Source organism: Malaclemys terrapin, chromosome 14, assembly GCF_027887155.1.
Source record: "Malaclemys terrapin pileata isolate rMalTer1 chromosome 14, rMalTer1.hap1, whole genome shotgun sequence".
Lineage (NCBI taxonomy): Eukaryota > Metazoa > Chordata > Testudines > Emydidae > Malaclemys > Malaclemys terrapin.
Genome location: NC_071518.1, coordinates 39,397,558 through 39,414,267, shown reverse-complemented (window position 1 = coordinate 39,414,267; position 16,710 = coordinate 39,397,558). Strand labels below are relative to the sequence as shown.

The 16,710-nt window shown below is 52.9% G+C and overlaps 1 protein-coding gene across 1 annotated transcript in view; it reads left to right on the top strand.

The window, feature by feature from the left end:
• The first annotated feature begins 313 nt into the window (after nt 1-313).
• Nucleotides 314-16,710, top strand: part of NRN1L (neuritin 1 like) — a 31,559-nt gene continuing 15,162 nt past the window's right edge. The window contains exon 1 of the mRNA XM_054049055.1: nt 314-391. Coding sequence (XP_053905030.1) covers nt 331-391 — 61 coding nt within the window. The 5' untranslated portion in view covers nt 314-330. The remainder of the gene's footprint in view (nt 392-16,710) is intronic.

Genomic DNA, 16,710 nt, shown 5'->3' with positions numbered 1-16,710 from the left:
GGTGCTTGGATTGTTTCTAACCGGTTTCCCCGGGGCGCTTGCACCGAGCGGTCCAGGTGGTACCGGGACTGCTGGGGAGACGCAGCTCCAGAGCTCGGCTCCCCATCGGCCCGGGGCCCCGGGGCTGCAGCCCCCCGCGGCGGAGGGGAGGGGCAGGGCAGGGCCCGGCAGCCGCGCGGAAGATGTGACGCCCCCGTGGGTGCCATGGGCGGGGCCGGGGCGGCGAGAGGGGCCGGCTGGGGGCGGGGCGCTCCGGCTTGCCCGGGGAGGGGAGCCGCCGGGGGCGCTCAGTGGAGGCTGCCGGCTGCTCGGAGCGGGGTCCGGGGCACCATGGGCTGCGGCTGCTGGAAGCTGCCCGCTTGGCTGGGGACGATGCTGTTGCTGCACGTGGGTGAGTCCCCGGGTCGGCGCTGGCTCCGGCGGGGCCCCCGGGCGAGGGGCTGGGCTGGGCTGGGCTGGCCGCGCTCAGGCTGGGGGTCGGGGCGCAGCAGGGAGCCCCCGGCCCGAGGGGAGCAGCCGGCTACGGTGGGGCTGGGCCGGGCTGGGCGAACCGGGGGGACCCCTCGGGGGACCGCTGCCCGCTGCCGGGGGCACAGGACTGGGCGGCGGGGTCTCCGGGCCGGGCTGGGGGGCTGCGGGCGGGGAATTTCCTCGCTGCGATCGGCTCCGAGCGCGCCGGGCTTTGCACCGGGCTCGTGTCCTGCTCCGGAGCTCGCTGCTCTTAGCGCCGGAGAAACCCGGGTCTGGGGGCTTCCCGGTCACTCTGCTCCCCCGGCGCTGGCGGTGACCCTGGTCTTCCCAGCATGGTCCGCCCCGTCTGGAGTCCCAGCTCCCCGGGCGGGTTTCTCCCAGCTGGGGCGGTGGCAGGCGGCCCCTTGGTTGTCTGCCCGCATCTAACGCTCTAGCCCAGAGGCTCTCAACCTTTCCAGACGACTGTCCCGCTTGCAGGAGTTTGATTTGTCCTGCGGACCCCCAAGTTCCACCTCGCTTCCGAACGACTTGCTCACAAAATCAGACCTAAAAGTACAGAAGTGTGACAGCCACACTTGCTGGAGAATTGCGGACTCTCATTGCTACCACCGAGCTCTAAAATCAATCCATTGGACTAGAACTGTCCTATGTACCTTGCAGGGCGCGACACAGAGCAGTATGAACGAGCCATCCTCTGAATGAAACGTTAGTTTGGACTGACTTCCCTAGTGCTTTTTAAGGAGACTGTTGTAAAACTAGGCAAATCTCTAGGTGAGTTGATGGACCCCTGGAAGCCCGCTGAGTACCCCCAGGGGTGAGTGTACCCCCAGGAGTGTGTGTACCCCGGGTTGAGAACCACACCTCTAGCCCAACACCGCAGTGTCTGGGTTGAAACATGCCTTGTAACAACCCTTTCCCCTTGGACTTCAGAACACTTTACACTTCTGAAGCCAGCAGAGCCCAAAGGGTCAGCACCCCATTGTGCTAGGCGCTGTACCAAGTGTGAGAAAGGGACAGTCCCTTAGGGGGACCAGACAGCAAATGTGAAAAATCGGGAAGGGAGGGAGGGTAATAGGAGCCTATATAAGAAAAAGACCCAAAAATCGGGACTGCCCCTATAAAATCAGGACATCTGGTCACCCTACAGTCCCTGCCCTGCTAGGAGCTTCCAGGCTAGCCCGACACTGCCTCTTCCCATGGCGGCCCTGGATGGGGAACCTGGGCTTGTCCCTTTCTGCTTCTTTCTGATGGAGAAATAAAGGCTGATCTTTGATGGGTTCTTTTTCCTGCGTTGGAGACAAGGTGAGCGAGGTGCTGTCTTTTATTGGACCAACTTCAGTGGGTGAGAGAGACAAGCTTCCAAGCTACACTAACAGCGGTTGGTCCAATAAGAGATATTACCTCCCCCACCTTGTCTAATATCCTGGAACCGACATGGCTACAACTAAATTAGAGGCCACCTGACTTTCCTTGGAGGGCTGGACAAGGAGCTTTCTCAGCCCTTAACTGAAGGGGCAGCGAGAAGTTGTGGCTTTAACCGAAGAGCTTCTCTCCTAAACGTTGGGCTGGGGATTGGGGTTACGTGGACATTAACCAGAACAAGAAGCTCAAAACAGACTGAATGAAAAATCCCTTCCCCTCTCAATGAACCTGGTTTTCCTTCCTTGGTTTTTCTGATGTCCGCCTTCCACTTCTCCCGGGAAAATAGGGGGTTTCTAATGTAAAAAGATGCAACAGTTCCCCGCTGTGTGCACCTCGCCTCTGTCCATTATTTCTTGTTTATTTCAGGACCTCCTTTATCCAGAGAGGGGGGAAGGGCCCAAACCTCCTTCACAGGTCCCTGTAACCCCAATCGCCCAGCTCCTATTCCCAGAGGAGGCTTGTAGGAAAGGGCCCACTGAAAGGCCAGAGTTTAGTTGTTGGAGGTTCTCTTTGTAAAGTTTGGCCCAGGAAGGAGATGGATTTATTGTTCCCCCAGTGGGAATGTTGTCGGCTCCTGATGGGCGCTCTCCCTGCTTTGAGAGGAACGGCAGGCTTTGCTTTGCCCTACTGAAGGGGCTGCGTAATGCAGGTCTGGTCTGTGGGAAGATTGCTTTGCATGACGATAAGTAGATCTTATTACGGGTGGATTATTTGTTGGACATTCAGGTCTTATTCCTGGTAAGCATATTAAAAATACAAATAAAAATACCACGTTTATCAGGTGGCCCTTCCTGGCCAGAGCTAGGGAGGAGGGCGGGATTAAGGGGCAGGGAGAGTCTTGGGCAGCTTCTCCTACTCTGCCATTCTGTTTGCCCTCTCTGCTGGACCAGGTAACTTGCCAGTGAGGTTCCTGACTCGGGGAACAGCTCAGAGCTGCAGACCGAGGCAAACAGCATGTCCTAATTCATTCAGCAATGGTCAGGTGAGCTGGAACGTAACTTGTGTGTGTTCGAGGGGGTCCACAGGCTCTTGGCCACCCAACTCATGAACACAAATAAATCCCTGACTTGACAATTGCCTGCTTCTGCCTCCTATTGGTGTGGTTGTATTCAGGTTTCTTTGTGTGTTGATTTCTCCCTTCCCACCAATGCTGGGAGCCAGGATAACAAACAAGAGGAATTGGGAATTGCTCATTTATTAGCATAACTTTGATCTAGTAGGTACTGCTGTAACCCGGGGGAATGAGTCCCGTGATTGGAATATTAAAATCAGTGGAAGGATCGAGTGCCCCAAGGGGAAGGGGAGTGGCACTCTGGGTCCAAAATGGCATTACTTGTTTCCGAGTCACTGATAACTCAGAAGAAAATGATCTTGAATCCTTATGGATCAATGTCCTAACAGATAAAGCACGAGATGGGTGTCTGCTGCAGATGCCCATAACACACTAAGGAGCAGGATGACCATCTCCTTACGCACCTATCTACCATGTGTAGGAAAAGATGCTGCATGATCATGGACCACTTCGATCTGAGTGACGCACGCTGGAGGTCTCATGCGGCCAGTACTAAAATATCCTTGGAATTTCTAAATATGATAGAAGACAATTTCCTAACTCCAAAAGTGTTGCATCCAGCACAGGGGACTTCTATAGTAACCTTCTTCTTCACAGATAAAGAGAAACTGATCACAGAACTAAAAATTAATGGTAGCTTAGGTGCACGTGATCATGACTTGCTCGCATTTATAATGCACAAATAGAATAAAGTCCAGATGAATGATATATATAAAATATATACTTGGTGCTTTAAAAAGCTCAAATTACAGGGCTGAAAACAATTTATGAGCCAAATCAGCTGAGAGGAAGAATTTAATCAGAAAAAAATGTGAATGATCATGGGGAGAATGAAGAGGGTTTAAGAATACTTTACTAGATGCCCCAAAGCCACAATCAAGGAATAAGACCATATTCGTTAAACTGACGTGGTTTAGAGGGGAAAAAAATCATATATAACAAATGCAAGAAAAGGGAAGTTGATGATAATAATGAATATAAGTCAGAAGTTAGGAATTGTAAAAAATTGATAAGGGAAGCAAAGGGATTTTTGATTAAAAAACTAGAACAACATAAAATTAACATGGCCCACATTAAATGTATTAAAATCTGGCTGACTGAAAGGTCTCAAAATGTCATTGTAAATGGGAAATCATCATCAAGTGGGTGTGTTTCTAGGAGGATCTGAAAGAGGCCACTTCTTAGCCCTATGCTATTTAAAATGTTTATTAATGATCTGGAAGAAAACATAAAATCAGCACTGATAAAATTTGCAGATGACACACAAATTGGGGATGTGGTAAATAATGAAGCGGGCAGGTCGCTGATACAGAGAGATGTGGATTGCTTGATAAGCTGGATGCAAGCAAACAACGTGTGTTTTCATATGGTGTGACGGTGCTGCCATGGGAGCCAGCTGAGGTCACTCAGTCAGGGTGAACTGCAAACAAAACGGGGCAGACAAACCCCAAACGCTGGTGGATATTCCAATACTTAGATTTACCAACCAGCACAGAACAGCTTCTGTAGTACCTCACTGGTTACTCAGAAGTTCAAACAACGCAGTTCCCTTAAAGTGCCCAGCCTCAGGCCTCCATCCAGACACACATGTCAGATATGATGATGATTATTGAAAATCTTATCTCATCATATAAAAGAGAAGGTTCTTCCAATCCTAAAGGGTCAGCCACATACCCAGGTTCAATTATAACTTAGCTCTTACCCAAAATACACGCTTAGAGCCAATTCTTATTAACTAAGCTAAAATTTATTAAAAAAGAAAAGAGAGAGTGTTGGTCAAAAGATCAATATACAGACAGACTTGAATTCAATTCTTGAGGTTTAGATACATAGCAGAGGTGAGCTTGTAGTTGCCAAAAGTCCTTTTAGAAATAGTCCAGAGGTTATAGTCCAATGTCCATATTCAGGGTGGCTCCAGTCACTGACTGGGAATCTCAATCCTTGTGGCTTAAGGTTTCCGCCTCTTGAAACCCAAAGCAGATCTGAGATGAAGTAGGATCATGTCCTAGGGTTCTTATACATTTCCAGCAGCCTTTCTGCCTGAGAAAACAATAGGCCTAACTCTCCTTCTTCCAAACATCCTGGCAATTAGCACAGGGTCATTTATCCATTAAACAGTTCAGAGACAGGTTACCACAACCTTCAAAGAGACATATAGACTAATACTATTTCACTCAAGTATCTTCCTAAATGTTAATATTCCTTTTTTGATCTTTGAATTAAAACTATAGCAATAGATAAGATTTGTTTGCTTACATCACAAGCCCTGAGCAAACATCTCCCCTTCTATCTCTAACAATGCAGACTTGCATTTCAAAGCTCTACTCATTTACCTATCTTCCTAACCAGTCCTTAAGGTTCGGCCATAGGTCAGGTCAGTCTGTGAGTTAATTAACTCTTTCTGGCCCTGTCACCTTTCAATGAGATATTCATATGGCTAAATGTAAATTTAGACATTTAGGGTCAAAGAATGTAGCCATATTTACAGAATGGGGAAGTCTATCCTGGGAAGTAGTGACTTTTTGAAAAACATTTGGGGGTTGTGGTGGATGATCAGCTGAACATGTGCTCCAAGTGTGACCCTGTGGCCGAAAGGACTAATGTGACCGTGGGATGGATAAATGGGATGGCTGAGGGGGAGCAGAGAGGAGATTTTACCTCTGTGTTTGGCACTGGTGCAACCGCTGCTAGAATTCTGTGTCCCGTTCTGGTGCCAAACAGCTGAAGAAGGATGTTGATAAATTGGAGAGGGGTCAGAGAAGAGCCACGAGAATGATTAAAGGATCAGAAACCTGCCTTGTCATGATAGTCAAGGAACTCCATCTATCTAGCTTAGCAAAGAGAAGTGACTTGATCCCAGTTTGTATGTACCTACACGGGGAGCCAATAGTTAATACTGGCTCTTCTGTCCAGCAGAGGAAGGTCTAACACGATCCAATGGCTGGAAGTTGAAGCTAGACACATTCAGCCTGGAAAGAAGGTACCTTTTTAACGGTGAGAGTAATTAACTATTGGAACAACTTACCAAGGGCCGTGGTGGATTCTCCATCGGTGACAATTTTTCCATCAATATGGGCTATCTCTCTAAAGGATCTGCTCTAGGGATGATTTTGGGGCAGGTTTCTGGCCTGTGCTGTACGTGAGGTCAGACTAGATCACAATGGTCCCTTCTGGCCTTGGGATCATCTCCCTGAACCCCCCTCCCAGCCGTCTGCTCCCTCACGCTCCCGTCGCTGTGCTGTCCAGGCACAGTGCTGTAGCTTGGTCCAAACGAGAGTTCTGATGATCTCCTGGTCACTTTCCCTAGGGCATGTGGCCACTCTCCACCCCAGTGCCTTTTGCTTCATGCCCTTCCCATGCAAGTCGTGATTTCCTGAGACTCCTTTAAACACAAGGTGGGTGCAAACTCCCGAGCTTTCCCTGAGAGGCTTGGGGCCTGCTGGCTGGCCTGGGTGAGAGCAGTCACCTTCCCGAGCATCGAGGGAAGATGGCCACTTGGCCACCAATGTTTTCTGGAAGTGTGAAAGGCCTGAACTGTTTTGCTCTGTGGAGTCTCCTTTGTGGACCAGGGTGGAGCTAGGATTGAGTTACCCCAGGGCAGGGCAGAGCAGGCGGAGAGTCTAGCCTGCAGTCTGGTTTGTTTTGCATGTCCAGGAGAGCACCCCGGGCAGCCCAGCGGCTTGCTGAGGAGAAGCTGTCCCGCCCTCAGCAGGGACGTGGCTATGGGGCAGACCCGGTGCCGACTGGGTTTGGCGTCAGTTTGCAGGCAGAGGAGAGAGGCAGGAGCAGAGGATGTGCTGACGTCCGGTCATGGGACAGGACAAGATGGCTGCCTTGGCGTGAGGGTTAACCAGTGTGAGCCCCTCGCCTAGGGCATGGCAGTGGCTTGGGATTTCTGACAAATATGCTGCTTCTGCTTTGGTGTGTCCTGGTCTGTGCCTCATTCGGGCCCTGCCTGCCCTGAGGCAGGTCCCCGGACCGAACATGCAGCCGGCTCCAGAGCCCTCTACCCTGTTCAGCTGCTGTGTGCCCCTGGGCTCCAGATCTCATGTGCTTGGCTTCCTTTGTCCCCGTCCTGGCCTTGCGCCCCAGCAGCCTTTCTGGGGCCGAGGGCTGAACCGTTCTGTCCAGCCGTGTGGAGACGAGGGCTGGCTAGGACAACTTCACACCCCCCGCAGAAAGATCTCCGCATGCTCCTGATCTTTTTCTTTGTGGGTGTGTGTGTGTGATTGTTTAGATGAATAAAAACAACACTTGTTGGGAGCCAATGTGTGATTTCCCCCCCTGCGCCTGTGGAAAGGCCCCATGAAGGGGGGTGGGGGTCTGTGCCCCTGGGTCGCTACCTTTGTGCTGAATGAGGCAGGAGCTTTCCTTCCTCTGGGAATCATCCAGGGCAGGGCTTTGCTCGGGAGAAGAGAAGCGTGGCAGCATTAGGGGCTCCTCGTGAATGGGGCACGGATAGGGCAGGTGGGGTTCGGGGCTGGCCGGTCCCCAGGAGAGCAGAGAGGAGGGGAAGCAGCTAGTGACGGTTTGCAGGGGACTCTGTTTTTGTGGCTTGTTTAAGTGTCTTGCTCACGGAGCGCCAAGATCGCAATAGCCCAGCCCGTGCCTCGCTGCAGGGCAGCGAGCGGTGGTGCCCCCGGGGACCCAGCTCAGGTTTGGTAGCTTTTTCTGAATCCAGCTCCCTGGGGCGCTGTCAAAACCTGGCTTTGGTCACCTGAACTCTGAGCGGATTTTCCATTGCGATTTTGTTGTAGAGGGAAAAGTCAGCACCTCTCCCTCTCCTGATTTCCCCCAGCCCCAGTTCACTGCCCCATCTCCCTTTCCCCTCCTGATCATCCCACCCCGGTGCACAGCTCCATTCCCCCTTTCCCCTCCCCCTCAAGCTCCCATCAGGTTTGCTGTGACTTTCCCCAACCTGTTTTAATTGGGTGAGGGAGAACCCAGAACCGCCCCACAGAAGTGTCTCGGGGCTGAAACCCGGCACCCAGGCTCCGAGCCACGTTCTAAGCAGGCTTGTTCCTCAGAGACTGAAAGGCCTGTCGTCCGCCTTGGAAAGGTCAAGACCCTGCAAGTCCCCAGCTGTTACTGGTTAGTCCTCCACCCATTCTCTTGTACCTGCCCTAAGGTGCTGCCAGTTTTCCCACCTTAATGCCTTTGCCAGCATCCCACTGTTAGGAACTTGAGACTGAGCCGGTCTGGATGTGCTAAAAGCTGCTCCGTTGACTCTAAGCTGGCTGGAGAGGAAGGGTCAGGGCTAAAACCTCAAACAATTCTGGATGGACTTTTGGTGCTGCTTCCCATGACTCTACTCCCATGCGCTGCTGCCGTTCTGACGCAGTGGGCTGCGTGGACGGGTGCGGGTGCAAACCTGGATCTTTCCCTGTAAATGCTGGGGACACGGAAGGAACTGAGCAGAGTTCCAGCCTCTTCTTCCTGTTCTGGGTTCCCCGGTGCCCCTTGTGTTTGGGCTCAGTCAGGTGGGTTAAGCAAGGGAAAGAGTCCACAGCTTTTCTCAGTCCCTTTTTGGTTTCTCCCCTTGTGTGGCTCCTGGTCTTTATTGGTAGTTAGATGGAGTCAGTTTTCCACAGTGGCTGTAGCAGCTCGTGATCTGCCCTGTCCCTCTGAAACCTCCCTCAGTTCCTTTTGTGACTCTAGTGCCTCTCTGTCCGGTCCTTGGTTTTTATAGATTCAGAGATTCCAAGGCCAGCAGGGACCATTGTGATCAGCTAGTCTGACCTCCTGTAGAGCCCAGGCCAGAGACCTGCCCACAATCATTCCTGGAGCAGATCCGTCAGAGAAACATCCAAGCTTGATTTTAAAATGGTCAGTGCTGGAGAATCCACCACGACCCCCGGTAAATTGTTCCAGTGGTTAATTACTCACCATTAAAAACTGACACCTTCTCTCCAGTGTGAATTTGTCTAGCTTCAACTTCCAGCCATTGGCTCGTGTTAGCCCGTTCTCTGCTAGACTGAAGAGCCCTTGATTACATCTTTATTCCCCAAGTGGGTACATCAAACTGTGATCGAGTCACCCCAGGTCTTTGTTAAACAGATGGAGCTCCTTGAGCCTCTCCCTCTAGGGCAGGTTTTCCAATCCTTTAATTATTTCCATGGCTCTTCTCTGAACCCTCTTCAGTTTATCAACATCCTTCTTCAGGTGTTGGGCTGCAGTCACGCCAATGCCAGAGACCGAGGTAAATAACAGCTCGAGCTCTGTATCCTGCCGATGCATCCCAGGGTGGCGTTTGCTCTTTTGGCCAGAGCATCGCACTGGGGCTCATGTTCAGCTGATTATCCACCCCCACCCCCACATCTCTGCCAGGTCTGGCTGGCATTCTTTGTTCCTAGATGTACGTTTACATTTAGCCGTATTAAAATGGGCATTGTTTGCTTGTGCTCAGTTTACCCGGTGACCCAGAATGCTCTGTATCCGGGACCTGTCCTCGTCGTTATTTCCCACTCCCCCAATGTTTGTGTCATCTGCAAACGTTATCAGTGATAAAAATGTTAAGTGGCATAGGGGCAGGAACCGATCTCTGCACGACCCCACTGGAAGCACACCCGCTCAATGACGATTCCCCATTTACAATTACATTTTGAGACCGATCAGTCAGCCAGATTTTAATCCATTTAATGTGGGCCATGTTCATTTTATATCGGTCTAGTGCTTTAATCAGAATGTCCTATAGTACCAAGTCAAACATCTTCTCTAAATATATTACACCAACTCTATTGCCTTTGTCAGCCAAACTTCTAATTTCATAAGAGAAATATCAAGTTGATTTGGCAGGATCTATTTTCCATAAATCCATGTTGATTGGCACTAATGATATCACCCTCCTTTCATCCTATATTAATCAAGTCCCATATCAGCTGACCAGGATCGATGTCAGACCCAATACTGGCATAGCATTAGCTTTCTCAGCTGTCTGGATCAGCATCACCCTCATGTTCAGTGTGACCTGCTGATGGAGACGCCTGGACGCAGGTGGAGAGAGTCTTCCGGAGAGGTCCCGCAAGCCTCTTGGGAAGCTGGGGCATGCAGCCCGCCACCTTTTCAGTCAACCAACCATAAGGCTGATGGTGACTTCAGACTCCCCTTGACCTCTCACAATGCACTTTAGGACGGCCGGCAGTTGTTGCTTTCTCAGTGAGGTTTAAGCAGAGTGGTGAGCCCCCGGATGTCTGCCCAGGAAGGGTTTGCTCGTCTCTTGCTTTATTTTCACTGTCTGAGCAAACAGCAAAGGCTTCACGGCCAGACTGTTCTCTGCATTCCTGACCGGTATCGTCCGCATGTTTTCAGTTGCAGAATCAACAGCGTTCCGTAGGAATGTCGTTTTCTCTGCATGGGATGCCAGTAGCCATCACTGCGTCACTTCCCAGCTTCAGCCAGCCCTTGTGCGTTAATGGCAATGTTGATTCTTTCAGTTTGCTTTTAATTTTCCCCCAGTGTCTCACAGCAGTGAGTAGTGAGTGCAGAGGTGCCGGAGGAGGATGCCCAGGACAGAGTGCTGGAGGCGTTTCTCTGTCTCGCTCTTTGGGTGCTGTTTTAAAGTTGCTTTTAGAATAAAAGGCCCCAACTGTGTCATCGAGTTCAAATCTTTGTTTTCACTTTTGCCCGCGCAGCTGCCAGTTGATCTCTGCCATTTTGGGGGTGAAAAGCGCACAGACCTCCTGAAACACACTGGTGCTGGAGAGCTACTTGAAGGCTTGGCGCAAAGGCCAACGTCTCAGGGACGCATTTTGATGACGGCCTTGAAAATCTCACTTGCAGGGTCATCAAACTCATCCATGTTCTGTTTTCGCTTCAGTAGCAAAGATTCAGTCCAAGGCGCATTTGATCTTGGAGGAGCCAAAAAGTCTAATTTTAGCCGACTGGGATGAGTGGATCCTTTCACTCCTGCTCCAGGGTGACTCCTGGAGGTGACCACGTTTTGCCTTCTAGGAATGAGCTGCTCTCACTGGCTCGGTCTATTTCGGACTCTGTTTCCTACCGCTCCCTTCCACTTCAGCCAGCCTGAGGCTGACGCAGTCATTGGTAATCGCTGGATGCTGATTGGCTGTTTGATCGCAGCATTCACACTGACCGCGGTTCGGATGAAATAGCTCCCTGGTGAACCTGGTGCCGAAGGCCAGCGAGTGACTGTCCAGCCAGGTTTGTGTAGAACGGCACTGTCAGATTCCTGGCCACCTTCCAGACCCTAACAAACCAACCCCCTCTTGTGGTTCACAACTCCACTCTCTGCCCCCCACTTTCCAACAGCCAGGTGATTCCCTGCACTCTCCAATGGCTCCGCCCGTCCCTTCCCCTCTAGGCTTCCCAGCAGTTCTGTAATTCACTTCTTAGCAGGAGGCACTTCGAGCCCCTGGCTTTTCTCATCACTTCCCTTTGAACTCTTTCGATAGTTCATTTCCATTCACCAAATGAAATATGCCCTGTCCCTAGTGTTCAGACTTTCAGATGCCAGGTCTAGTCGTGGCAATACTCTGGGGGGCTGCTCACACCGCGAGAACCTGGAAAAATTCTCGAAGAATCAGCGGCAGCTGTTTTCATTCTGGGCCCCTCTGGTGTCGCACGAGGACACGGGTAAGGCGGTTTGCGTGTCTGCCTGGACATCTCCAGCCCGTAGCCCAGTCAGCTGCTTTGAAGGTCAGAAGCTTCGCTTGGCATGGCGGGTTTGCCAGGGCCCGGGTGAGGGTAAGTGGGGTTGTGCCATGCGTCCCCGATGAGGACTCTCTGTCCTGCCACCATCTGTGCGTCTGTCTGGGAATTTCCTGTGGCCCAGTCACCCTCTGGCCTCCCCCGCCAGCCCCGAGAGAGGAGTGTTGCGTTCCGTTCGGCTGGGGCAGAGCTGTGCCACGGAGCGCACCTGGGAGATGAACCTCTCCGAGCCACGTCTGAGCGTGGCCTAGGCTGGGGTTCATCTGCTGCTAGCTCCCCCGTTCCCCCCGCATGGCAGGTTCCTCCCGCGTGTCCATGGGCAGCAGTCCCACTTGGAACTGGGCGCGGGTCTGGGGTCCCGGCTGGGAGCAGGGGGCGCAGGCCTGGCTCGGGGGCTCTCGTGACAGCTGGGCAGGCTCAGCCCAAGGGTTATTCTTGGATCCTTTATCCCGGCTGGTCGAGTGGCGAGTCCTTGGAGTGATATTTGGCTCCCATTTGCCTAATTAACGGCAAGGCCAGGGGAGCAGCTTCGCTCCGGCTATGCAGGGCCCTGTCTCCTCTGGCTTAGGCTGGCATCTGGCAGGGCTGGACCTGCTCAGCAGTCAGTGCTCCAGGCCCCGCTGCAGGGAACGTTCCCGCTGGGTGCTCAGGACGGCTCCAGGGAGCGGGGCTGCGGGGCTGGGAGGTCACTGCCCCTCTCAGCCCAGCCCAGACAGGATGGGGAAAGCAGAGGAGGGTTGTGGGATCAAAGATCCTGTTCTCTAGGGTTTCCCACCTCGGACCTGCCCTGTAGGTTACAGACGCTCCCCTACTTCCCCAGCTCCTTTAACAGCCCCTGCCTGCGCTTTGAGTGTCTCCTTCTGGTAGCCGAGCCCAGCCATTCATTCAGCACAGCCACAGGGCAGAACGTAGGCGTGCTGTAGCCTACGAGCTGGGTGCTTCTCCAGGATCTCTGCCGGGCCGGCGGGCTGGAGGAGCTGCCTTCAACTCCTCTCCTTCTCCCAGGCGCGCTCCATCTGGCAGTGAAATCCCGGTGTGGATTTCCGTGCCACCTGCCATCCACTTGCAGGTGACCTGGGACCCTGTTCCTGCACGAGTGCCCTTTTGCTGGGTGTCTGTTCACTCTCCCCAGGAGGGTCCGGGGGCACGCAATGGAAGTGACAGCATCGTCCGCAGCTCTCAGCCCTCCTGGGGCAGTGCCATGTGACAGGCCCCTGCTGTCCTCTCGTTAGTTACCCTGATGGTACTTCATGGCAGCTTTTCCCCTCTTCGCGAACCAGATCCCCATCCCTTCCCTGGCCGCCGATGAAAGGGGACGCTCCGGCATCCCACTGCCACTGGGGTGGGCTCGGCCAGATCTGGGCGCCTCCATACGCACTGCAGATAATGGCCAGCCAGGAACGTGATCCCAGTGGTACAGCAGATGTGAGCCGCTGGTGGCTGTGGAACGTTTGTGTCTGCCTCTGGGAACTCTGTGTCCCAGACCGGGACAGTGCCACGCTGGAGAAAACGTCCCACGGCTCTCTGTAGGCACCCGCTAGGCCCTTTGGGTTCTCTGTTCACCCCCTTTTGTCTTTGCATCGCTCAGAGGTCAGTCCTCGGCTTGGAGAGCGAAGGACAGCGGCAGGCACTGGTGTAGCTGATTCGGTGCTGCCCTTTGTGCCCCATTGCAGCTCTAGGAGGCGCTGTTCTGCAGTGGGAGGGGGTCTTGGAGGAGCTGTGAGATTGTTATAAATCCGCAAGCACTTAAGAGTCCAGGTGTTAATCCAGTATCCTGGCCATGGTCCAGTTGGATTGATTCCATTCTGCCTCCCTACGTTCCCCCTCCTTTCCTGCCTGAAACTGCGGGGCCGGCTTTGTCTGCTCTGCCCCGAGGTGGCTGGCAGTGGCGGGCGATTCCCGCTCTGCCAAGTGCTTTGTGGAGGAAGGCCCCAAGACTTTGCTTTCTGTTCCAACAGCGGTGGGAGGAAGCCCTGCAGCAGGAGACCCCGAGTCCTTTCCTCTCGGGAGGACGAATCGGGAGCTGACTCTGCTTATTGCTAAACATGCAGGGGCCAGTCTGTGCTGTTTGGAAAAGTCACTTTAAGTTTCATAAAACTGCAGCCCCTCCCCGCCACTGTCAGGTTAACGTACTTCCCAGGTGGGCTCACGCTGGGGTGTTGACCGTGTTGAATGCTGCTGGCTGGGAAGGGATCCCAGGGCCCCGCAGAGCAGGGAATCGGGGGACGGTGTGGGTGGGGACAGCAGAGCACAGCTGAATGGGCCTCTGATCTGCCTTTGGTGCAGGTCTTTCGAGTGGGGCGGAGAGGGGACCCAGGGCGCCCAGCACCTGAGGCCTGAAAACGCAGCCACGTGAGTGTCCTGGCTAGCTAAGGAACTCTCCCTCACGCCGCAGGGGGCTCCAGCTGGCTCCGTGATGGGGTGAGGTCCCCTCTGGCAGGGGCCCTGGGCTGTACAGCCACCATGGAGCACGGCTGCTGCTGGCACCCCAGAGATGTTCCAAGCTCTTCCGAGCCAAGGGGCCGTGGAAATATTCTGGCTAATTGACCTGCCGCCAAGCCAGGCACGTGTGATATTTAAAAGCGGCACTTGGGCGCTGCCGGGCGAGGCCCGTGAGTGGGGGCGTGTGCTGCCCGGCCGGGCGGGGTGCAGGGACGTTACTCTCAGCACGCTGTCCCATCTAGCGGATGCCCACCCCCAGCCACACTCCCAGGGTGGGTGTGCCCGGCAGGGGGGCTCTGCATTGACTCTGCCGTGCAAGGTGCCAGCTGTAGCTCACCTGCCCCCTCCCCTTGCACAGGTGCTGTGGGCCGGGCGGGTTTTGGCCCTGGGCGCGTCAGCCTGTCGGTTCCCTGAAGGACTCGCCCCTGCTGGCTGAGCTGACGCTGTTTCTGCCACGAACCTCCTGGGCTGCCTTTGCCTGGGGGTGGGGAGCACAGCTGCCCCCACCCCTACTCCAAGCGCTGCTGGGATCCGCTGGTCTGCCAGCGTGGGCAGGGTCAGCCGCGTCCAATGGCTGGGATATCAAAGGGTGCTAGACAGAGGGCAGCTCCCGTCGTGCCCCCTGGAAACCTCCCCAGAGCCAAGCCTGGTCTGCCAGCTGCCCTTAGCCTGCATTCCTGCCTCCCTAGCCCCATGGAGTGGGCACCTCCAGGGCTGATGCCCAGGCCAAGCGAGAACTTGGAGTGGACGGGCTCGTTGGGTCCCATCAGGCCCTTCCCAGGGGCTAGTGTAGGATCGTTCCTCTTCTGGAGTGTGGCGCGGCTCCTACCCCTCCCGTGAGGCAGGGCCAAAACCGTGGTGTTTCTCTCTCCCAGCTGGGAAACAGCCGCTGCTATTGGCTCTGGACCTTCCCTAGCCCTGTGCCCTGGCACCAGGCCTGTCCCTCTGTGGCACTGGCACCTTTCACAGCCGTGCTGGCTTGAACTGACTCCCCCTTACTGCTGTTTGGCTGAGCTGCTCAAGGGTCTCTGCCTTGCTTCCCCTAAGCCAGGCCCTCCACTCCCAGCTGCTGTGGGGTGAGAGGGAACATAAGAGCGGCCACACGGGGTCAGACCAAAGGTCCATCTAGCCCAGTATCCTGTCTTCTGACTGCGGCCAGTGCCAGGTGCCCTGAGGGAATGAACAGAACAGGGAATCAACAAGTGATCCATCGCCTGTCGCCCATTCCCAGCTTCTGGCAAACAGAGGCTAGGGACACCATTCCTGCCCATCCTGGCTAATAGCCATTGATGGATCTATCCTCCATGAATTTATTTAGTTCTTTTTTGAACCCTGTTATAGTCTTGGCCTTCACACCATCCCCTGGCAATGAGTTCCACAGGTTGACTGTGTGTTGTGCGAAGAAATACTTCCCTTTGTTTCTTTTAAGCCTGCTAGCTATTAATTTCATTTGGTGACCCCTAGTTCTTGTATTGTGTTATGAGAAGGAGTAAATAACACTTCCTTATTTACTTTCTCCACACCAGTCATGATTTTATAGACCTCAATCATATCCCCCCTTAGTCTTTTCCAAGCTTAAAAGTCCCAGTCTTATTAATCTTTCCTCCTATGGAAGCAGTTCCATACCCCTAATCATTTTTGTTGCCCTTTTCTGTACCTTTTCCAATTCCAATGTATCTTTTTTGAGATGGGACGACCACATCTGCACACCGTATTCAAGATGTGGGCGTACTGTGGATTTATACAGTGGCATTATGATATTTTCTGCCTTATTATCTATCCTTTTCCTAATGGTTCCTAACATTCTGTTCGCTTTTTTGGCTGCCGCTGCACATTGAGTGGATGTTTTCAGAGAACTATCCACAATGACTCCACAATCTCTTTCTTGAGTGGTAACAGCTAATTTAAACCCCATCGCTTTGTATGTATAGTTGGGATGATGTTTTCCAACGTGCATTACTTTGAATTTATCAACATTGAATTTCATCTGCCATTTTGTTGCCCAGTCAGCTAGTCTTGTGAGATCCCTTTATAACTCTTTGCAATCAGCTTTTGACTTATGTTATCTTGAGTAGTTTTGTATCATCTGCAAACTTTGCCTCACTGTTCACCCCTTTTTCCAGATCATATATGAATATGTTGAATAGGACTGGTCCCAGTACAGACCCCCGGGGGACACCACTACTTACCTCTCTCCATTCTGAAAACTGACCATTTATTCCTACCCTTTGTTTCCTATCTTTAACCAGTTAATGATCCATGCGAGGATCTTCCCTCTTATCCCATGACAGCTTACTTTGCTTAAGAGGGTGAGGGACCTTATCAAAGGCTTTTTGAAAATCTATGTACATGATATCCATTGGATCCCCCTCATCCACAAGTTTGATCCCCTCAAAGAATTCTAATAGATCGGTGAGGCATGATTTCCCTTTGCAAAAAACATGTTGACTCTTCTCCAGCAAATCGTGTTCATCTGTGTGTCTGATAATTCTTTCTTTATTATAGTTTCAACCAATTTCCCTGGTACTGAAATTCGGTTTACCAGCCTGTAATTGCTGGGATCACCTCTGGAGCCTTTTGTAAAAGTTGGTGTCATGTTAGCTATTCTCCAGTCCTCTGGTACAGAAGCTGATTGA